Below are 24957 nucleotides of genomic sequence, written 5' to 3' on the forward strand. Positions count from 1 at the left end.
TTTACTCAAATAGCAGCAGTGAGAGCTGGCGTGAATCTTCTGCTACTTTCAGTTTTCTCCACTGCAGAATGGGGATGATAAACACCCACTTAACAGTGTTCTTATGTGAAGAAAGTAACACCTTCCAAGCACTTATTCTAGGACATGACTTAAAAGAGCTCAGAGTGTGTAAGCTGCTGCTTAAGACTTTTGTCCTCCGTCTTCTTCTTTCCCTGCTCTGCTGTTGTCATCAGAGCTGCATTTCACAGCTCACGTTTGCCTCCCACACCTCTCTGTGCATCTTTTCAGTTCAGAAGTCGTTGTTGCCTCTTGTGTCTGATGAGCATTAATCCTGTCTCGTCTTCTGATTGGTTGCTGCTCTCATCGATGGGACTCAGACGCCCAGAAGTGAAAAGGAGAGATTTAATTTGGTTCACAGCCCTGCGGGTCCAGCCCACAGTTGCTTGGCTCCATGTAGTTGGGGAACACGTGGAGAAAAAAGCACGATACAGAGTGAGATGGGGAGGGCAGAGACAGACAGAAGGAGACAGACAAACTGAAGAGGCTAGAGGATTGCAGGCTACCCAACTCCCACCCCCCAACAAGGGCACCTCTAGTGATCTCATTCTCTTAGCCCGACCCCACTTCCAAGAGTTGCCAACACCTCCTAAGATAGCAGCAGCTGGACATCAAGCTTTCAGTACAAGAGCCTCTGGGAGACTGAGTGTTCAAGGCACGACACCGTCAGACCCTGACCTTCCTTACCAGTGCTTTCTGACAGGCCACAGGGTCACCACGCAGGTCTAGCTTGCAGCATTGTTGCTGCCTTGACTGTGTTCCTGTTCTGACTGCGTTTGTGTTGCCGGCGTCACTGCCTGTTCAGGTTGCCTATGCACAATCTGAAGGAACAGTTGTCTCCCAGTAACCCAGAGGTTCTCTCATTCTTCCCAGGCCAAGCGTCCTAGCTCCTTTGTCCCCTTAGCATTTATCACTGCATCAGTTACTGTCCTCGTCTCTCACTAGCCTGGGGGTTCCCTGGGGACAGAGAGCCCTGCCTTATGTATGACCATCGTATCACTAACCAGTCGGTACTCAGTAAAAATGTGTTAAAATCATATGCTATGACATGTGGTGATTTTATTTTAATGTCAGTGTGTTTGTATTATTCTAGGTTCTCGGCCTTGTCCAGAACATGAGTGTCTTCCAGTGTCCACAGTGTAAACACAAAACTCATATCTTTGGCGCTGATGGTGCAAGAAAACTAGCACAGACCCTTGATCTTGATGTTCTAGGTAAGACCTCAGAATTCCCTTTCCCAGGGCAAATTGCAGGAGGGGAAATGGCAGTGATGGCAGAGGCAACAGTAAGTAGGTGCTTGGAGCTTTGTGTCTGTAAAGTGTGGTGTAGCCATTGCATGCACTAAGCTCTCTTGGGCATCTGTGAATAGGCCTTTTCTATGACTATGCTATGGTCTCTGTGATAGATAAACAGCCTGTAGATTGAGTTTGAGGGGCAGATGTAGTGTGACGTGGCACTCACCGTGGGTTACAGGGCGGTAGTTAGCTCGGTTGCGAGATTGGACATAGACGGTCCTGTTTAAGTCAGTGTACATGGCCATGCTCACGCAGTGGGACAGCACCCGAACACGATGCTAGGATCGTGTGTGAGTGCCCTCATGAGAGGCTCTTTGTGCGTCCGTCTTTCCGCTGCACAGTATCTCCTCCTGTTTTACTGTGATATGTGATTACCATTTTTTTTTTTTTTTTTTTTTTTTTTTTTCTTTTTTTTTTTTTTCGAGACTGGGGACCCGAACAGGGCCTTCACGCTTCCTAGTAAAGCGCTCTACCACTGAAACTAAATCCCCAGCCCCGTGATTACCATTTCTAAGAAATATGGCACATGAGTTTTTATTGTAGATATTGTTCATAGCACTGAATCAGAGAATTAAGTAGTTTAGGAGGAGAATAAAAATATGTGATGAGTGAAAAATAAACAGATTTTGGGTAAAACATGCTTTTTTCAAAACATGCACACGTAAGCTCTGGATGTTTAAGACAACGTGTTTTCTATTGTAATTGTGGCTGAGTTTCTGTTCTGGGTGAAGACAGATGTTACTAGCTACAGATAGTTGAAAATTAAGATCCTTTAGAGATGAAAGAATTTCAACCATCCTTTATTATAATACATTTCTGAAAGTTAATGCTCACTGTGTTGTTATTATTCCTCACTCTGTAGTAGCAACTGTAATACCAAGTGAATGCTAATGATATATTTTGATACATTACTGTAATTATATCTACTAATTATATTCTGAAACTGTTTTTTACCTAACTAGCCTAGAAAGTTCAATTTTCCAAATCTACATAATAACACAACAGATTGACTTTCCCTTATATCATAACATAAATGCATAATTATAATGGCATTATTGAATTGGGCTGGTGGTTTAATTCCCTAACTTGGAGCAAGTGGAACAGTTTTGTGAGTCATGTATTAGATGCCAAATCCTCTTGGAGACTGGAAGTCGTTTCGTAAGCAGTGGCTCACAGATGTATGATGACTGAATTATGTCAGAAGTAATGACCATGGACCTTGTCATAGATGAGAGCTCAACCCTGTTATAGGAAAGGTAACTTAGAGTTCCTATTCGTCTACTTAACGTAGTCAGGGAACCCCAGAAAGTCGCGTGGATGGCAGCAAGGGCTGTGCTAAGGAAGAGGTTGGAACTAGGGATGAGGAAGTGAACCGGGAGAGCTCTCTCAGCTGAGGTATCCTGCTGTTTAACAGCCCCGCCCCTATTCTTTTATTACGTATTGGCTTGCTTATTCCTAAAACAGCTCTTGGAATTCCTTAAATTCTATTTTAAAATAGATTTTTATCGTGTGTGTTAGGGTGAAGGGGTGTGGTACATGTGCCATTGTGTGCATGTGGAGGTCAGAGAACAACTTTCAGGAGTCAATACTCTCCTTCCATGGTGTAAGTTCCTGAAATTGAACTCAGGCAAGTGTCTTTATTGACCGAGCCATCCCTCTGGCCGGAAGTGATTCCTCAGACCGTTCTCCTCATGAACCAAGCTGATAACACCTCACACCATCTCAGAGCAGAGGCCGCTGGCATCTGAAATGTGCCCTGACTCTTTCTAAGGCGCTCTTCCCTCCCAGGCTGCTCCTCGGGCTTTCTTCCCATTTCTGTTGTGGCCTCCATGGCTTTCTGTGTCTGCGTGTAACATTATGACTCTCTGGAGGGCGAAGACCGTGCCAGTGGATGACTGTGTGAAATACAGGCTTGGCCTCTTTTACTCCATTTCTGCAGCAGAAAAGAAGCTATTCAGGTTTCCTTGCTATTCATAAATCAAGATAAAAATCTTTCTGGGTTTCTAAACACTTTATGTAACATTTACCCTGTCTGCTGTGTGAGAATCCCCTATAGTTTCATATTGATCTGTAGAAGGGACATCAGATTTGCTGCAAAGCTAATCCTTAAATGGATATTGAAATAATCTTATATTTTGTAATTTGGCTGGTAGATATTATATTTGTCAGGGTTCTCTAAAGGAATGCAGGGGTGGGGGGAGAACATGTATAGTTTATTAGAATAGCTTACAGTCTGACTGGTCTAACAATGGCTCTCTCTCTCAACCTATACCAAAAGACTAACAATCCAGTTGTCCTAGTCATGAGGCTAGATGTCTCAGCTGGTCTTTAGTCTATTCTAGTATCCTGAAGAAGTGGGTGTTAATACCAGCAAAGTAATTCTTCAGGACAGAATAGATGAACTTGCCAACAAGAGTGAAGGGAAACAGGCAAAAAGCAGAGATTCCTTTCCTCTGTGACCTTTCATGTGGGCTGCCAGCAGAAGACATGGCCAGATTTGGGAGGGTCTTCCTACCTCTCATGACCCAGTCCAGCAAATCCCTCACAGGTGCGTTTCAGTTGGTTACAGATATAGTCAAGCTGACAACCAAGGTTAGCATCGTGGATATTTAATAGAGTGAAGATTATATGAGCAGAACGTAGCAATATACATGTGTGAAAATGTTATAGTGAAACCTACTTTGTAATAACTGAAAAATATGAAAGCAACTGGTTAAAAAAGAAATACAATGGCAGAGCTGGCTGATGCCTCTCCTTCTGCCATGCCAAGTGTAATAAATTACAACATTTTGTGACATAGACTTCTGCATTGTTGATATTGATGTTCAGGGTGCTGTGTGGCATAAAATGCACGTTTAAACACACATTTTGGTAGCCTGAGCAGGAGTTCGGGGTGCTTCAGAGAATGCTCTGAGGTACAACAAGGAGGTTGTACTTAAGACTCCACTTACTGTGTTTGAGTCCTCAGGAGACTGGCTCAAAGCACTCTGCTCTTACGTTCTCCCACCTACTGGTACAGCATTGTCAGATGCACATGGCTGCTTTCTGGCAGTGCTTCCCAAGAACACACCAAGCTCACAAGGTCACGTGTCATGCTACATGGCTTAGTAGATAGTAGATAGTAAGAAAAAGAACAATGTCTCAAAAGCAGGTTGACATTGGGATACATGTCTGACTTACTTTTTAAATGTTTCTATTACACATTTTCTGTGATTGTGTATGTGTTTATGCATGCAGGTACCGTGGCACATATGTAGAGGTCAGAGAACAACTTGATGATGATTTTCTCCTTATACCATGTAGGTGCTGGGGCTCAACCTTGGGTCATGAGGTTTGGGAGCGAGCACCTTTACCTGCTGAGCCACCTTGGCAGCTCCTGCCTTACTATATAAGCAGTTGCCATGACTCACGCATCCAACACCACCACCAAGAGTCTTTGGGGCTCTTTTGCCTCGGCATTCTTTCCTCATCCATCCCTTTCATGGTGTAAAATACAGTATGTCTGTATCGGCTGTTCCAGGGAAACCACTTACACATGTCCTCTGAGCTAGCCTTTGCCTCCAGGAGAACAAATCAGATGCCTCACTTCACGCTTGGTTGCCCCAGAGCTTGTACCTATAGAAATACACACACACACACACACACACACACACACACACACACACACACACACACACACCGTCTCTTGACTGCCCTAAGTGGTTTTTTTTCACCTTAATTTACATTTGAAATTCCTCTTTTAGGCATTTAGCAAATTGAGGGTAGGTAGACATAATTCAGTTTAGTTTGAGAAGCTTCAGCTCAGAGTTTATTTCTTTCCAAACATGGAGTAGTGAGATTGAGGATGCCCCTGTCAGTTTCTCTGGCTCTAATGTTTCCTCCTGGGCTTCTGCAGGAGATGTCCCCTTACACCTCAGTATAAGGGAAGCTTCAGATATGGGTCAGCCAGTTGTCTTTTCTCAGCCTGAAAGTGATGAGGTAAGTGACATTTTCTGATTTCTTTCTTTTTGTGGGATGTACTCTTTATGATATACAGAAAGTATGGGAGATGAAGTCGTTTGCTTGTGCATAGGGCAGACATGTTGACAACAGTGACTTTCCTCATGTCATGCTAGGATGCACATGTGGATACCAGACTTTCAGTTCAATGAACAGACAGCAGTTTTCTCACGAAGAACCCCATAAGGAGAACTTAAAACTTACCTGGCTAGCTGGCAATGTCGGACTGCTCAAGAGTGTGACACTTTAGTATTGCACCCTCAGATGTTATTGAGGGAGAAGGGAACCTGACGTGAGAAAGGGGGTTTTTGGAGTACCCAATCCGTAGGGATGGGATTTTTGTTGTGTTTACTTTAATGAATAGGACTGGGGAGTAGATCAAAAACCTAGTGGTGTATCATCAGCCAGCATCATAAGAGATATAACTGATAGATTTTCAAAGTTGCCAAAGTATGGAAATATTAGGGATAAAATGTGTTATTGTAGTGTTAACTGAAAAATAGACACGAAATCAGATCACATACATATCTTTTTCTGCTCGGTCTTGCTGTTTAATTCAGAAGCCCGGTTATCATCTGTGTGTCTGCCTGTAGTTTCTGTACTCCCTTCCACAACACCCCTATCTCCTGGGAGCTTTGTACCCACTCTCCAGCCCCACCACAGTGGACAGGACTGCCTGCTCATTCCTCCTCACTCCTCTAATCTTCTGTGAACAAGAAAGTAAAGAACCAAGTCTGGCTAATATCATGCGTAAAGTGAGAGGAGATTTGATCTAGAGTCGTGAATGAACTCGGCCTTGCTGCTCGGATGCATGGATTCATCTAGAGTTACCCTTTGGTGGTCATCCTTTCCCTGTCCTGAGGGTCAGCACATGTGGTGCAGCTGTTGGAGTGTGACCTTTGAGTAAATACAATATGGTGCTTATCAATGTTTTCTTTTTCTGTGCCTTTCCGGTATTAAATTTCCTTTCCAATTTTTCTTTAAAGAGCTTTCAGATCAGGAAAACCATAACTCTTTATTGCTTTCCTGTTAAAGTATGGTAGTCCCAACTATCAAAGTATAATTTTAATATAAAGTATATGAAAAGTTTGAAATGAAGATTTTTTAATTATGCACATTAAAATGACTTCCAAAAGCAGAATATTTAAAGGTATTCTTTGGTAATTCCTTAAAAAATAATAGTATTTACTACTAATTTCAACTATGAGTTGAGATTTTAAAGTATTTCTACCTATTTATTATTGCTTTTTATCTTTAAAATACTCCAAAAATAAGAATAAGAAGCAATACATTGAATTAGAGAAATATCAATTAACAGAGAACATATAACAAGCTATCCAAAGGCAATATAATTTTAAATGCTAAGCAGTAGTATTGGTGGGATTTTGGAGTTAATGTTTCTGTAGTCTGATCTACATGTGTAATAACTGGGTCTCACCATTCCTGGGTGGTAATCTTGAAGGTCCAAGGACAGGTCCAGTCTTTTTCTAGGCTAGTTTTAATGATGAATGTCTCATGTGCTCATTATTAATATTAATACAAAGGCTTAAGTAGACATGGCCGCCAAAAGGAGAGCATACGGTGCTGGATCCTGTTCTCCTTCCATGGAAGCCATCACTTCTGTTCTGAGATTGCAGACAGTGGTGATGGCCATTTTCTAATAATAGTAGTTGCCCCGCCAGACCCCAGTCAGGCTGTTATTTACAGGAGTTTTGTCCTTATAATGATGCAAAGTGGTATGTGAAAATCCCTGTCTTCTCAGACGAGGGAACTGATGCTCAAGGAGACCAAATATCTCCCCAGGACTGTCATGGAGCTAGTTAACTGAAATAGTAAAAGGCTAGTCTGTTCTTCACAGAGAATGATCCCTTTACATGTGTCAAGCTCTGGCTCCCATATTAATTGCTCTGATTTCTAAGAGACTGGCACAGTGCTTAGGTCACTAACTGGTACTGTTTCTTACCCGATTCCCATGCATCCTTATGAGGCAAGTGTACTCTCCTTTACCCTCTAGGCAGCGGTTTGTTTACACTGAGGAAGTTGGTCTAGGATAGTACTAGAAAGCACTCGCACACTCAGCTGATGTAGGCTCCATGCTTCCTCTTTCTAGTTCAGTTTCTGCTTGACTCTCTAATTACCCCAGGCCAGTTCAAGGCTAGAGTGCATGTGAGTAGGCATCCAGGTCACTCCATACAGCACAGAGCTCTGGAGGAGAGGTCAAGGAGAATCTGCCTCTTAGGTTCTGTTGCAAAGATAGCCATGGGACAGGGAATGGATCCTGACCTGGTCAGAGAATCTCTAGAAATCATGTCGTTTTATTTTTTCTGGGAAACTGCCCAGAAATCACAAAGGGGGTCTGTGCAGGATGGAAAAGCTCAGAATCAGAGCTGCGTGGAGTCACTGCTAAGCATGCCACTAAGCAGAAGGAAGGAAGATTTCTCTAAGCTTTTGAAACCTTCTCCCCCATCTACATGTTGATGTCATGGTGAGAGGGTTAAATAAAATACATGAAACTGCACTGGAAGATGCAAAATAGGTTAACTCTGTCCTTCCTTCTCTCCTTAAAACTGGCTCTCTAAAGCCCAGACAGATGCCTCTCCTCCCCCCTCATTAAAGGGCTGGGTCCCTGTATGGCTCCAAGGAAACATTACTCTCCTGGCATCTACAGTTCAGAGCAGCACTCTGTGTCATGAAAGTGGGGTTCCCAGCTTCAGCATTAATGGTATTTCCTGACTCCTAGACTCTGTCTCTAGCTACAATGAATCTTGCCTCTTGATAACTTCCTTTTCCCCTGTAACACAAGGGAATTTTACTTCTGAAAGTTGAACTCACCAGACACATTTAACTTGCAGCAGAGGTGAGCACTACAACCATTCAGTCAAAGGTGTGGGCCCTGGTGAGCCAGGCATCATGGGAGAAGTGGGAAGGCATGTGCCCCCAGTTAGGAGCTAATGGTTGCTACCTACCCAGTGAACTCACCAAAACTTGCACCAGGTGTTCCAGTTGGAAGGAAGAGCAAGAACAGCACAAAATATGAGTGGAATGACAGCCAGAGGGTGCAGAAGGGGAGGCGAGATGGCAGGCTTGGCTTCAGCACTCTTAGATGTCACAGCATCACCTCATGCTGGCGGCACTGGAATTGTTGACCTTTGCCCTCAGCCAAGAGCAGTACACATAGATTGGGCTGATGACAGATGGTTTTATGGTTTTATCATTTGTATAAAATAAAAACATTAGCATACAAAATGATGTCCTCTCAAATTATTCTTGAAGATTTTCAAATATAAATGGAAGCTTTATTATCTTATAATTTCTAGATTATCACCCCACTACCTTAATATGAACTAAATATGATTAGCCAACTACAAATATTTCAAAACAAAAATGAAAACTAGCTTTTGTATAATATCTTTCACTCTGGTCCTAGGCACTCTCGTTCCCTGTCACCTAGTAGTGACAGAGCAGACAGGGTGCCTTTAAATGGCTGGTTAGACAGATCTGCAGTCATAGTGGGGAAGTGGAGTTAATGAATGAAGATGATTAACAGCTTAAAAAATTTCAGTTATATCTTTTACATAGATGTATTTGTGACATGTAAGATGAAGGAAGAAATAGGGATTTTATTATTCTTTGAGAGGAAATGTCCTCCAAAAGCATACATTCATGTGAACTGTTCAGTGTTCTGTAGCTCTCTCTTCCTGCCTCCCAACTACCTTCTTTCTTTTCCTTCCTTCCTTCCTCCTCCCTCCCTCCCTCCCTCCTCCCTCCCTCCTCCCTCCCTCCTCTCTCTCTCTCTCTTCTCTCTCTCTCTGTTTTTGGAATTTGAGGACAGAGTCTTCTATAGCCCAGTCTGGCCTTGAACTCACTGTAGCTGAGGATGGCCTGTGGCTTCTCATTCTTCTGTTTCTACCTCCCGAGTGTTGCATTACAGTATAATACCGTGCCTGGCCAGGCCGTCCACTCCCTGGGGCATACTATTAATGTATTCTGTGCCAGCACCTTACATGCCTTCCCCAAATCCTCGGAAGTGTGTGTGGTCGCACAGCCATTTTCCAGCTACAGAAACAGCCTAGGGGGTTATGTAACTAGCCCAAGGCCTCTCCGCTAATCAGGCATGAAAGAAAGACTCCAAGCCCAGCCTGTGTGACTCCAGGGTCCCAGCTTCTCTCCCATGAGCTGCTCTGCCTCCTTCTAAATCATAACATCTCATAGAGTTCCTAGCATAGTGCTTCAGATGCAGTAAGGATTTGCAAAATGGATTTGTTGAAATGATACAGCAGTTCCTTAAAAAAGATCCAGTCTCAACAGTTTTGTAGTGGTGAAACCTGTTAAAATCAGCACTTTGGGGGCCAATCTAACCTTGACTGATACACTGGGAATCTAAGGTCCGTTAAAGAGCAAAGGCTGAGTATGAGAAATTAATTATTCTGGGATTACCCAGAAGTTTTTGTATTGTGGCATGTTTGTTTCTCTAACACAGGCAAGAGCTAAGTGATTTTATGCACGATGTCATTGATCCAGCTGTTCAGGCATAAATGAAGATGTGTGACATACATTTGTCACTCAGCAAGCAGATGCCAGGACCTCTCTGTAGTGTGCAGCACTGGAGTCTGGGACCAGAAGGCTGGTCACTTTGACTCGCAGTCCAACTTGTTAACAAGTAGGCATGTTTTAGACCATCTTTTCTAGGCCGTGGTCCCCTCATTTATAAAGTGAAGGGGGACTGTAGCATTTATCCCTGATTTATGACTAGCAAATAGGAAGCTGGGTAGTTTTTAATAATGGTGGTAGTATGCTTTTAACTATATTAGAGTAGAAATTGTGCTTTTCCAAAATCTTAATATGGTGACACATGCTGAAATTTTAGCACTTAAAAGGCTGGTGCAGGAGGATTATAAATTTAAGGATAGTCTAGATTATATGGTGAAACCCCGCCTCGAAAAAATAGAGCCTCACTGTTTCATAGTTACTGTTTATAGATAAGATTGGCAGTTACTATTGCATTTGTTTAAGAGAGTTTTTTAAATTCAGATTTCATGGTCATTGTAGCCAGAACAAAGGGTGCTGTGTTAGCCTGTGTCTTTGGATCCATTCCTAGCAATGCTTTGTGCTGGGAATCCCAGAGCAAAGGTATGTGACATTTGAACCGGAAATTTTTGCACAATGCCCAAATTCACCTGGAGAAGAGCTGTCTTGTGCTTGGTGTTGCTCTTGTGAATTGTCTCAGGGAGAGTGAAGAAAATGCCTTCCAGAGAGAAAGCACAGGTAGAAAGAAATAGCTCTCTTTCAACTGGCTAATTCCTCTTGTGCCAAACAAGACTTGGCAGTATCTAACTCAGGATTTCTCAGAGGAGGGAGGTTTACATTTTCTGAAACTGGACTAGGTTGTTAATTTACTGACATTGGAATTAGAATTTGAAATACAGCGGTTGCTGGTAGTCTTTTTTTTTTTTTTTTCCCCAGAAGGTCACCTTTTAAACCCTTACCCTCAAATGGTGAGAAACCTTTTCTCCTCTGTACAATATACACTGCCTTATGTTCACTTATGCTCACTTATGTTAAGAGTTTACACCCCAGTCTGCTGCTATCTGATCAGATACAGCGGGCACCTGTGGTAAATAGTTCAGGATTCATTCAGTGTCTGCTGAGAAACATAGAACAATGAGTCTGTTCTTTTCCAGGCCAAAGCTTACCTGAATATTGCTTCAGAAGTGGTAAGAAGATTGAAATCACCTCCAGAATGATTCCCAAGTGCCCTGGAAAGTGTCCTGGTATTTGATAATCATGAACTGTCAAAAATGAGCATTGTGGTAGGGTGAGACCCACCAAAATAATGGCAATTCTGATTATTTTCATTCATCTCTAAAGAAGTAATGTCTCGTTTTCAGATTTGATTTGACGATCTATGACACAAATAAAATGTTCGTGTGTATGTGCTGGCTGTATATGATGATTCTGTGTTTGGGGTTTTGACAACTGGCACCTTAGCTGCACAGCACTGCTTTCATTGAGCCGTCTCTTAAACTGTGACTTCATGATGTTACAGTACCAGGTTTGCAGAGAACGGCTGAAGCACGTCACTCAAAGGGCTTACTAAATGTGGACATGGATATAAATGTAGCACCTTGCCCCCAGGCAGTTTGTATCTTTCCTGTAGTCCTGTATTAAACATGTACTTGATGAATAGGATGTCTACTTCATGTGGCACAGACTTGCCCAGACTTGAGAAATCTGAATCTCCAGAATGGGGTCAGTGCGTTGATAATGATTTGGTTATAATGTCTTTACCAGTGTTATATTTCAATGAAGAGAATCTATGACCATGACCGGCCAGGATTTCTGATGTAATACATTCAGGTCACTGTCTTCTATTTCCTGTTATTTTTAGTGGATTTTTGCTTTGGAAATAGAATTTGTAATATAGATAAGAGAGGTCTTGAACTGGAAATCCTCCTGCCTCTGTGTACTGAGTGCTAGGACACAGAAGTGATCATCATTATGTAGTGCCTTATTTTAAATCAGTCAAAACACAATTGAGTACATTAAAAGTGATGTACACATACATTGTTTAATAACAAATGCAAACAACATATGCGGCGGTCCCATGTGTGGCCCAAGTGATGAATAGTGAGGGTGGGCTACCAGTAAGTCCTACAGGAGAACTTTGGCTTGAATAATTCAAGCCAAACAGTATAAAGTTTAGAGCAACTATTAACATTTTAAAAATAAGATCAGCCAGTAGTAGAGATAAAAAAAAAATTGGAATTATTTAAAACATACAAACAAACTTGATCCAAAACCAAACAAATAAAAATACAAAAGAGGAAATAGAAAATCAGTAGCATGCTGGCATTCAAACTTATACATAACTTCAGTGACCAAAAATGTCCAAACATACTAAAGAAAAGAAATTGTCAGACTGAATAAATAGACCCGACTCTATCCTGCCTAGAAGAAAACCACCTGTCTCCATCCCTCTTCCCAGCCCACTCCCAGAACCCCCAGACACTGTCTCACTTTGTTGCCTGGACTGCTCTCTAACTCCTAGACTCCGTGAGCAAACAAGACTACAAGTACAAAATACCATGTCCAGTATTTTTTCCATTAATTGATTTACTCTCTTTACATCCTGATAGCAGCCCCCGCCCCCTGCTTACTCCCAGTCCCCATCTCATACAACCCCTCCCCCATACCCCTTCCCTTCCACTCTGAGAAGGAGGAGGCTGCCCTGGGTACCAACCTACCTTGGTACATCAAGTCACTGCAGGACTAGGCACATCCTCTCCCTCTGAGGACAGACAAAGTCCCCGAGTTGTTGGGGAACCACACAAAGACCAAGTTATCCAGTATTTTTATTAATATTTTTACTAAATTCTTTGAGAATTTTATACCATGTATTTTGAACATATTCACCACCTGCTCTCTTTTAACTCCTTTCTGTTCCAGCCTCTTTTCCTTCTCCCCCCTCCCCCACCCCTGCAACCCACAAATTCCATTTCATGCTATCTATACCCGAGTGTGGGACCATCAGCTGGAGTGGAGTGGGGCTGACCTACATTGAGTCAAACCCTTAAAGATGATTGACTCTTCCTCCCCTAAAGTTGTCCATAGCAACTTAGTTAGGGATGGAGGGGCATGAGCCCTTCCTACTCCATACAAGAATGTGAACCGGCCTGAGCTAAATTAAGTAGTTTAAAAGAAAAAAGTGAAAAAGCTATACCATGTAAACATTTATCAAAAGACAAATGAAGTGACTACAGCATAGTTAGATAGCCTAGATTTCAGGGCGAGGAGTGTTTCTAGGGATGGGGAAAGGCACCATGTAATGATGAAGGTGCTATAGCCAAAAAGATACTATGATATTAAATCTCTGCCCACATTACAAAACAGTCTTCATGCAGAAAACTTGATTTGGTAAACTAATCGCAAATTTATTTGTGTAGTTGAAGATTTCAACACTCGTCTTGCAGTCACCAATGGAGAAGAGCCAGCCATCACTGAGCATTGAAGAGCCGAGGCTCTAACTCTAGTCCCAAGCAGCAAATGCCTATCATGTCCTTAGGCAAGCAGACCGTTCACCGTGGTGGACTAGTGGCATGTTTAGAATAACCCCCTACAGCGCAGAAGTCTGTCCTCCATTCTGAAGTGCCCATGAGGAAGAAGAAGTAACGCCATAAGACATGCTGAACTGACTAGACACGATCCACCTTCGTGAGGAGCAGAGGGAAATGTACGGTATTCTTTATATTTGAGGGGAAGACAGATAATCAGTGAGGTGAGTGTCCATCCTAGTGACCTAGAAACGAGTGCAAATTAAGCCCAAAGCAGAGGAGGAAAGAGGAGGATGAGAAGGAGAGAAAAACTGTGAGGGAAGTACTGAGATCAATGCTGGTGTTTTGAAAATAGGAAGAAAATCAATAAACTGTAGTCAGATTTATTAAGAGAGGATGAAAATCACCCAATCAGGAATGAATGAGGCGGCGCCAAGGTGCTACAGTTCATTAAAAGAACAGTAGGAACTGTTACCAATTTTACGCCTGTAAAACATATCAAGAAAGAAGTTATTCAAGCACCTTCCACAAATAATAGCCAGAACAGTGTAAGTCACAGAAGTACAACTTCAAACTTCAGGCCGAGAGGTTCACTGGCAAGTCTGCCCAGCAGTGAAGGAAAAGACAGGGCCAGTTCTAGACAAAGGATTCAGACAGCACATGAGAGAGCAGATCCTAGCTCATTTATGTAGCTGTCATTGGCCTGATACTCAAGCCTGCCACAGACAGAACAAGAATTCAGCCAAATACTTGCCATAAATGCACACCAAGTCTGTAGACAGGAGGGCCGGAGAGATGGCTCACCTGTAAAGGTCTTTGCCGTGCTAGACTAACAGCCAGAGTTCAGTCCCTGGAACCCAAATGAAAGACGGACTCCACAGACTTCCTTTCACGTCTACATGTGCCCTGTGGAATCTCTCCTCCAGTACACACAGTGTACAAAATAATATAATAACAATAATAATGTGATAGATAAATATAATAACTGTAATAAACCTTAGCAAAAATCTTGTGTAGTTGATTCCAGAGAGAGGCATGTAACAGTATGGCTAATGTGAATGATCTAGTTGGGAGATAGGCCTCTAGGCTGCCTGTGGAGGAAAGGGTATCTTCATTCATTTAATTGAAGTGGGAAGACCAGCCCCTGTGGGTACGCCATTCTCCGGCTGGGCTCCCGGACTATGAAAGAGGAAAGGGAAGGCAGGTGAATAGCAGAACTCATTCAAGGCTCTCTGCGTCTTGACTGTGGTGCAATGTGACGACTTGTACCCCTGAACGGGAGCCAAATAGCTCCTTTCTCCCTAAGTTGCTCTTGTCAGGATGTCACAGCAATGGAAAGAAACCAAGACAACAGCCAAGAGTTTCTTTCATTTATTTATTTTTTTAAATGGGAATAGAAGGTTAGCCATATTTGAAAGTTAATCCATGTAAACAGCAAATTAAATAAATAGAATAAAATAGAGTGGTCTAAAAAGAAAGGCCATGTTGATCTCAGTAGATACCAACAAAACATATGATGAAAAAAATCTTCATTTCTGATATAAAAAATATTCTCAGCAATGTAGAAATGGAAGAGTCTTTGGGGATTTTATTTTGAGTGTGTGTGATCTGGAGCAACAACTTATTTCACATTTACTGCTTTTTAAGTGATTTGGATTAAGGTTTCCAGACAGTACCAAGGCTTTACGGTTTGTGTCTATAATCTCAGTATTTTGAAAGGTGAGGTAGGAGATAGCCACAATTTGAGTCCAGCCTGGGCCACACAGTGCATTCTAGGCCAGTAGGCTTCAGAGTGAGACTCTGCCTCAGAATTTCTCTCCCTTAGAGTATAGTAACCAAAGAACTTCAAATATTGTTCTAATTTAAACAACATTTAAGCCAAGTCATCAGTTTCAATTTCCTAGAAGAGCCTGGAAGCTTTGTTGAACTCAAATACCCAGCTCCTTAAACTGTGGGTCATGACCCCACATGGGGCCACATAACCAAATGTGAGTGCTATGAACAAAAATGGCAATTGGTAACAGATTCCTGAATGTACAAGGACCAGAAATTAATTGAAAATCAAGTACACAGCGAATCCTGAGCCTCCCCAGCAGTGACTGCCTGTGCTGCACTGCAGTTCTGGTTCTGAGAGGCGCACATTGCACTGCGTGTGCCACTGCCCACACCCAACCAGAATACACTCACAGGACACACTCACAGAACACACTCACAGGACACACTCACAGGACACACTCATAGGACACACTCATAGAACACACTCACAGGACACACTCACAGGACACACTCACAGGACACACTCACAGGACACACTCACAGGACATTCCGCCCAGATCTGGACAGCCGTGTGCTGTAATTGCAGTGGGCTCACTGTACATACAAAGGTTTCTGGTCTTAAGCATTAGTGATTACAAAAAGCAAAGACTTAATTACCATTCCTCAGCATGGATCAAGTTAGTATTTCTTTGGATTAGACTGTGTTAGAATGACTTTTTTACAGTTTCTGTTTGAGTTGCTGACAAGTTTAATTTTTAAAAGTTGAATGAATTTTGGCTTGAGATTAAGACAGAGTTTCCAGTGGTTTCTGAAATGGCTATCAACACACACATGCCATTTTGTACTACATATTTGTGTCCTGTGTCATTCTTAGCCGTGACAACTATAAATCAGATATTAATCAACTCTGAAAAATGTTGAAGATGCTTATGGTGGTTTGAATGGGAGCCCCTTACACTCATATTTGAATGCTTGTTTTTCTCAGTTGGTGAACTATTTGGGGAGGATTAGGTGTGGTCTTGTTGCAGGAGGTATGTCACTTGGGGTAGACTTGAGGTTTCAGAAGCCTTTGCGTTCTCTCTGTCTCATTATTGTTGTCTCAAGATGTGAGCTCTCAACACTGCTCTAGCGCTATGCCTGCCGACTGTACTGTTCCCACCTCAGTGGCCATGCACTACCTCTCCATAGCTGTAAGCAAGCCCTCGATGAAGTGCTTTCTTTTACAAGTTGCTTTGGTCATGGTGTCCGTTCACACCAATAGAACAGTAACCAAGACAGTGCTGTATGTCCCAAAGTGTCAGATATTCAGCCAATAATTCTTATAAAAATAGACAAGCACAGCCCTCATTCATGTGTAGATTTGCCTTAAGAATCTCTTTAAATGGTAAAATTATATGTATAGCAAGGAATTATTTTAAAAACTTGTTTATTATGTGTTATCATAAATGTCTGGTTGTGTACTTTTTTTAACCTGTATACCCAGAGTCACATACAAATCTATTCGGAGAATGGGAATCACACAGCTGAGGCGGTCTGGTCTGCATGTTAGTGATGTGTCGCATTCTAGCTCTGTGATGTTAGTCACGATGATAACTTTATAGGACTTAAAATTATTGTGCACACAAATCTTTGGGCATACCTATTGTGGGTTACCTAGTTGAGATGGGAAAACACACCCAAAATATGCTTGGTACCATTCCACGGGATGGAGTCTTGAGACGAACAGACTTGAGAGTGAGCTGAGCACAGCCTTCATCTGCCTCTGCGTCCTGGTGCACGGTGACAAGCTGCCTCATTACTTCTCACTGGGATAGACTGTCCCCTGAACAGTGCGTCAGAATAAATTCTGTGTTGTTTTTGCCAAGTACTTGTCTCAGCATCAGGAAAAACGACGTTTGTAAACTCATTGATTGAGAAGGACCATTTCCTCCCTGAAGATCAAACGGGTGACAGCCGGTGAGTCGGTTAATAAAAACCGTATTTTGTTTTGTGTGTTGGTTTGCTTGCTACAGTCTTGGCTGTGTTGCTCCCACTTGCCTCAAACTTCTGATGGTCTCGCATCAGCCTCCCAGATGCTGGCTTTACAGCCATTGGCCACCACGCCAACGTGAAAAAAGAGTTTTAACATAAAAGAATATTCTTGTAATTAAAAGGCAAAAAGGAGTCTGCGTGTGGAAGTGTTTCCTGGCACTTATGGTTTCTAAGTATTCATAGATATTTGAAATTCTTCAGGAGGCCTTTGTTTCATGTTACTAAGACTTTTTGCCTTTGGTAATTTTTATCTTGCACATCAGCTGGACATTCAGAGTAACATCAGTTGTCTCTTATCAATTAAATATATCCACCCAAAACGATGTTTATTTTCTTTTAACTGATAAGTACATTGAAAATAATAAAGTATCTTCAACTGTATCCGTTTCAAGCAGGAAACAACCGTGGAGAGTACGGGTGCAGCAGCCGCTGAACTGTTGTTAAACGTGCTCTCCCACTCTGCGCCTAATGGCTTAATTATGGTTCACACAGCTGCTTCTTTATCAGCATTCAGATGGAGAAGCCTACAGATGCACTGTAAACCTCCATGGGATGTATTATTAGGCTGTCTCTGTGGTGAAGGTATTCTTGAATTATGCTGTAAAACTCACTCACATACAAATTTCATTAAATACTGGCTTTCTCTTGTAGCTTCTTAATCATAGGTGTTCATCTAGATTAAATACAACGGAGTCCACACACCCAAACTTAACGTCTCGTAACTGCAGCCAGAGAGTGGCAATAGTGACTAATCTAAATGCATTTAATTTTGAAAAGAATCATCAGAAATTTTCTTCAACTCTTTTCTCGGTTCTGGGAACACATTGTATAAATGAGGACACAAAGCTATCAAAAATGAAGTAAAATTGGTTCTAGTGATCATACAGCAAGTTCCCTTAATGTACGTGTCATCTCTCTAGATCCTCGAAAATTTTTATATTTATAATACATGCCTTTGAGATAGAATTTAAAAGATACAAAAAGGCTTTCTAAAAAACATAATTCTTCCTTTTATATGTGCCTAATATATTGATTTTAATTTTTATGTGAAGAACAAAGGTCTGAGAATCCCAGAAATCCAGCTTTACTGGAAATCTATTGTAATTAGACATTTGGGGTTGATGTAGGGCTAGAAAATTGAAAAGAATAGACCACTTTGGAATAGCCATGCGCATCTGAACCCTTGAGCTATGACAAAGCAGTGTTGCTGAGGCAATAGAAAGAAAATGAACCCTGTCTCCTGCTATGTCAAATCAATGTTTAAGGCAAAGATTTAAAACCCAGAAAAAATGGAGAATTTTGTGACCATGGGAAAGAGAGATTCCTTAAATGGGTTACAAAAGACGCTGATCCTGAAAGAAGAGATTACGTCACAGTGAAGATGCCTCTACAGTAAAAGAAACATAAAATAGCAGACTGGATACAGTGTGAAACAGGTTATTTGGAATAATTCAAGAACTCTTGTAAAGCAATAGAGGAAAAATGAAATTGAAAACTAACCAATACAGTGAACAGGGTTTCATAGACAGAAAACTTGGACAGCTAGTAAGCATAAAAAACGTCAGTCCCAGTGGAAAGCATACAAATGAAAACCATCGAGATGTCCTTTCCTTCCCACTAGATGCTAAAAATTCAGAAGTCTGAACAAGAGTCAAAAGAGATGTGACTTGCTAGAAATGCAGAAAGAGGTAGTCAGGTCTGTAACCTCTCTGTCCCCTGAACACCTGGAGATGCTTATACATGTCACTTGAAGACACGTAATGTTTATGGCAGTGCTGTTGAAAATAGCAGGGACCTGCAGACAACCCAGCTTTCTACTGCTATTGTTTGGACGCGTGTGCTTTTCCTCTTATTTGGCTGATTTCTGTGCCCCATAAAGGGTCCGTTGTGGTAGTCTGGTCCACAGGTGGCGCTTGAGGCGAAACTTTGGGAGATGGGGCCTTACTAAAGGGACTTAGTGCCTTGTGGAGAGATCCCAGAGAGCTGGCTACAGCCTCCCATGTTCGAGGTTACAATGCAATGATAGCTGAGCTGTCTACAACACAGTAGTGCACACTTGCACACAGCTTTACCTGTAAGTTCTCAGCCTCGAATTTGCAAGCTCTGCATCCTATAGCTATCTACACAGACTAAGATATCCGGTGACAGAAGAGTGGATAGAGCCACTGTGGGTCACACCGAACACTGTACACCAGTGGAACTTAGATTTTTATTCTGTGTGTATGAGAGTTTGGGCTGCATATATGTCTGCCTACCACATATGTGCCTGGTGCCTTCAGAGGCCAGAAAAGGACATCTGATTCCCTGAGACTGGAATTACAAACAGTTGTGAGCCGCCATGTGAATGCTGGGAATTGAACCAGGGTCCTCTGCAACAGCAGCCAGGGCTTCATCACTGAACCATCTCTTCAGCCCCAACCGGAGCTACTTTTAAAGAAGGAATGGATCTAAGGAACAAAAAGAAAACGGTTTACTGTTAAACCATTTGCAATATATCGTTTTATAAAATTTAAATCCAACTAATTTCTGAGTTGGCCATGTGCACATAAATACACACACACTTGTGTGTGTGTGTGTGTGTGTGTGTGTGTGTGTGCGCGCGCGCGCGCCCGTGCACGTGTGTGTGTGTGATAAAAATCTGAAACATAAGGGAATGATGAACGATAGGACCGTGTAACGGCACAGCAGAAGCGCTGGACCCATGATTCAGGTACGAGTTATTTTGGGGGTGTGAAACAGAAGCATTAGTCTGGCCTCCAGACTCACATGCACACATGTGCATACTTAACCTGTGCACAAACACACTTATACACACATACACTCACTAGAGACCCAGCGACAAAAGTGATCTGGGATAATGAAGAAAATGTGACAAGTGCTACAATGTGCACTAAAACATGGGCACCATTATTTATCTTTGTAAGGTTACCAAGAAATTGGCACTCAGGAGACTGACCAGGTATGAGTCTCTGTAGTGCACCTCCCATTGCACTACATAAAAAATAAAAAGTTGTATTCCATGCCTGATTGACACTGACAGCAACAATGATCTATAAGTATAAGCATGCATGTTTAGAAAGCAGCAATTCAAGTAAAAAAATACCAGCTCATTTCCCAGTGGGCCCTATGAACTTTTTCTGTGGCCTAAACTTCCAGATGTTGAGTTCCTTCCTGTATAGCAGGCCTTAAATCCAGTTGTGAAACAGTTGCTTGAACCTATAACAGCCACACCGCTATTGCAACTGTGAGAACATCTTGTCTGACCTGTTAGTGTTGTAGCACATTGGGTTTATAATTAGGCAAGACTATTGATAAAAATGCTCTCCTAACAGCCCTTATAATACCTTCGGTACTGTAAAAGCAAAACACAGTACTAGAAAGGTGCTTCTCATTCGATCCTTTCTTAGTTTCTCCATGTCCTATAACCAAACATATGATGCTGTGGTTATGTGAATAAAAATGGCCCCATAGGCTCATGTATTTGAATGCTTGGTCATTAAGGAGTGGTGTTATTTGACAGAGGTTAGGGGGTGTGGCCCTGTTGGGTGAAATGTGTCACTGGGAGAGGAGGGATTTGGGCTTTCAAATACTTAAGCCAGGCCCAGTGTCTCTACTGTCGATCCAGATATAGAACTCTCAGCTGCCTCTCCAACACCATGTCTGTCTGTGCTACAGGCATATATTATTGTCACATTTCCTGCCATGATGATGATGATGGACTGAACCTCTGAAACTATAAGCCAGCTCCAAACAAGTGTTTTTCTTTATAAGAGTTACCGTGGTCATGGTGTCTCCTTACAGCAATATATCAATGAGATGATGCCATCAGTAACAAGAAGTTCAATCTGCATGTAATGGACAGCAGAAACAGTACCCTCCATGGGTTGTAGGACCTCCCTGGCCAACAACTCCTAAGGGAATATTTATTCCCTATCTGAAATGAATGGACATTTGTCTCCCCCCAGGAAAAGTCACAAAGCTGGCACTCAAACAGTGACAATAGAACCAAAGATGCTCAGGGAGAAGTGGAGGCATGACTCCTACAGCGAGTGCTAACACACACACGCGCACACACACGCACACACACACACACACACACGTACACACACACACACATACACACACACACACACACACATACACACACACACATACACACATACACACACACACACACACACACACACACAGGCGTGCGCATACACGCTTACACTGCCTAATTCCTGTTGTCAAAATCCAACAGTCTAAAAGGTTGACTAGAAGCATATTTTAGACAGTGCTGTTAAATGCGATTTATTATATTATTAATGACCTGTCGGATTCAAGGTGTGATTAAGACTTCTCACATCATAAATGCTCATCAGATCTTGTGGAATCTCCTTTTATGTGAAGTCACGGGGATGAATCCTTTTTTTATTTGTTTTATAAGCTGCTCTCCAGCCTTTCATCAGATTGAGGACTTAATTGATGCGTTTTTGGTGAGATTTTAAAATCATTTGCCTCTTATGTGCAATAAGGAGCCATGTCAGAGTCCCTCGTCTAATTGGGCACAGACTTTAAGTGCAAGATTTTAAGTAAAGAGAGGGTGTCATGGTTATTCTCTTGACAACTACAATTAAACTTAATGCAGCTTCTATTTTAGTCTATTTGGGCTAATATAGCGAAATATACCAGAGTGGGTAATTTGTAAATAATACCAGCTCATGTCTCACGTGACTGGAGCAGAGAAATCTAAGATGAAGTCCCCAGGGAATTCGGTGCCTCTCATCTCCTCTTATTCCCCATTCTCTTCCTAAAAGTTCTCCTTCTTTTCTCAAGTCTTTTAAACCGTGTGTGTAAACTCTTTTTCATACATATTTATGATTAGATTTTTTTAAAAATCCCATTTCCTGCTAATACTCCCCCTCCTAAGTGCCCCCCCCTAGATATATGACTATTATGATCATGAACTCAGAGCAGCTGTGACTACCACGTGATCAGACCAACCAAAATTCTGACAGAAAACGAGGGAAGGAACTCTCAGGCTCTGACCTAACGAGGAGCTGTTGGCGAGTAATATCTGTTGGAAGACAGGAAATGGTTCTTTGAGGACGGTAGGTTTCCCATGCTCCTGTTGATGGCCTCACACCCTTATACACATAGACAGTGCTAATTGGACTTAGTGGGTTATCAAAAAATATTTTATTTGAATTTTTTTGAGACAGGGTCTCATATGGCCCTGTCTTGCCTCAAACTTGCTATCTCCTGTCTTCAGTGTCCACATTACAGACTCACATACCAGTCCTGGGTTTTATGTGGTAGAGGGGATTAACCATTATAGACAAGCATATACCACTGTTACATCCTCTCTCTCTCTCTCTCTCTCTCTCTCTCTCTCTCTCTCTCTCTCCCTCCCTCCCTCCCTCCCTCTCTCAACCTAGAATCTGGATATAAAAGAAAACATGATATTTATTTTTCTGAATCTCGCTTTTTAAAACGTGACGATTTCTGGTTCCATTTTCCTGCCGGTGACATTATTCTGCTCTCTATGGGTACAAATGCTCAACTGTGATACATACTGGGCTCTATTCATTCACCCACTGATGAGCACATAGACTCATCCTATAACGTGGCTATTAGAAATCATGCCAGGCTTCTCTTTTTAAAGATCTCTGTCTCTCTGTCCCTGCCCCCCCCCACTCTGTGTGTGTGTGTGTGTGTGTGTGTGTGTGTGTGTGTGTGTGTGTGTGTGGGTGTGTGTGGGTGTGTGTGTGTGTTCATGAGTTTATATGCACCCGAGGAGGCCAGAAGGCATTGGATCCCCTGGAACTGAAGATACTGGCTATTGTGTGTTGCCAGATGTTGGTGCTGGAGACCAGGTTCCTTGGAAAAGCAATTTGTGTTCTTAAATGCTGAGTCAACCTCTCCAGTCCCCAGGCCAGTTTTATAATGACATGAATCCAACTCTTTTTTTTTTTTTTTCATCTTTTTAACTTGAGTATTTCTTATTTACATTTCAATTGTTATTCCCTTTCCCGGTTTCTGGGTCAACATCCCCCTAACCCCCCCCCCTCCCCTTCTCTATGGGTGTTCCCCTCCCCATCCTTCCCCCATTACCACCCTCCCCCCAACAATCATGTTCACTGTGGGTTCAGTCTTGGCAGGACCCAGGGCTTCCCCTTCCACTGGTGCTCTTACTAGGCTATTCATTGCTACCTATGAGGTCAGAGCCCAGGGTCAGTCCATGTATAGTCTTTGGGTAGTGGCTTAGTCCCTGGAAGCTCTGGTTGGTTGGCATTGTTGTTCATATGGGGTCTCGAGCCCTTCAAGCTCTTCCAGTCCTTTTCTCTCTGATTCTTTCAACGGGGTCCTGCTTCTCAGTTCAGTGGTTTGCTGCTGGCATTCGCCATGTATTTGCTGTATTCTGGCTGTGTCTCTCAGGAGAGATCTACATGCGGTTCCTGTCAGCCTGCACTTCTTTGCTTCATCCATCTTGTCTAATTGGGTGGCTGTATATGTATGGGCCACATGTGGGGCAGAATGAATGGGTGTTCCTTCTGTCTCTGTTTTAATCTTTGCCTCCCTATTCCCTGCCAAGGGTATTCTTGTTCCCCTTTTAAAGAAGGAGTGAAGCATTCGAATTTTGATCATCCTTCTTGAGTTTCATGTGTTCTAGGCATCTAGGGTAATTCGAGCATTTGGGCTAATATCAACTTATCAATGAGTGCATACCATGTGTGTTTTTCTGTGATTGGGTTACCTCACTCAGGATGATATTTTTCATTTCCATTCATTTGCCTATGAATTTCATAAAGTCATTATTTTTTGATAGCCGAGTAGTATTCCATTGTGTAGATGTACCACATTTTCTGTATCCATTCTTCTGTTGAAGGGCATCTGGGTTCTTTCCAGCTTCTGGCTATTATAAATAAGGCTGCTATGAACAGAGTGGAGCATGTGTCTTTGTTATATGTTGGGGCATCTTTTGGGTATATGCCCAAGAGAGGTATAGCTGGATCCTCAGGTAGTTCAATGTCCAATTTTCTGAGGAACCTCCAGACTGATTTCCAGAATGGTTGTACCAGTCCGCAATCCCACCAACAATGGAGGAGTGTTCCTCTTTCTCCACATCTTTGCCAGCATCTGCTGTCACCTGAGTTTTTGATCTTAGCCATTCTTACTGGTGTGAGGTGAAATCTCAGGGTTGTTTTGATTTGCATTTCCCTTATGACTAAAGATGTTGAACATTTCTTTAGGTGTTTCTCAGACATTCAGCATTCCTCAGCTGTGAATTCTTTGTTTAGCTCTGAACCCCATTTTTAGTAGGGTTATTTGTCTCCCAGTCTAACTTTTGAGTTCTTTGTATATTTTGGATATAAGGCCTCTATCTGTTGTAGGATTGGTAAAGATCTTTTTCCCAATCTGTTGGTTGCCGTTCGCCCTAACCACAGTGTCCTTTGCCTTACAGAAGCTTTGCAGTTTTATGAGATCCCATTTGTCAATTCTGATCTTAGAGCATAAGCCATTGGTGTTTTGTTCAGAAATTTTCTCCAGTGCCCATGTGTTCGAGATGCTTCCCCACTTTTTCCTCTATTAGTTTGAGTGTATCTGGTTTGATGTGGAGGTTCTTGATCCACTTGGACTTAAGCTTTGTACAGGGTGATAAGCATGGATCGATCTGCATTCTTCTACATGTTGACCTCCAGTTGAACCAGCACCATTTGCTGAAAATGCTATCTTTTTTCCATTGGATGGTTTTGGCTCCTTTG

At 42.2% G+C, this 24957-nt stretch overlaps 1 protein-coding gene across 1 annotated transcript in view; it reads left to right on the forward strand.

Moving 5' to 3' along the window:
- Nubpl (nucleotide binding protein like) overlaps positions 1 to 11288 on the forward strand; it is a 212567-nt gene extending 201279 nt beyond the window's left edge. The window contains exons 9-11 of the mRNA XM_032907722.1: positions 1151 to 1271; positions 5248 to 5330; positions 11033 to 11288. Coding sequence (XP_032763613.1) covers positions 1151 to 1271; positions 5248 to 5330; positions 11033 to 11095 — 267 coding nt within the window. The 3' untranslated portion in view covers positions 11096 to 11288. The remainder of the gene's footprint in view (positions 1 to 1150; positions 1272 to 5247; positions 5331 to 11032) is intronic.
- Positions 11289 to 24957: the final 13669 nt, after the last annotated feature.

This window comes from Rattus rattus, chromosome 7 (assembly GCF_011064425.1).
Source record: "Rattus rattus isolate New Zealand chromosome 7, Rrattus_CSIRO_v1, whole genome shotgun sequence".
Lineage (NCBI taxonomy): Eukaryota > Metazoa > Chordata > Mammalia > Rodentia > Muridae > Rattus > Rattus rattus.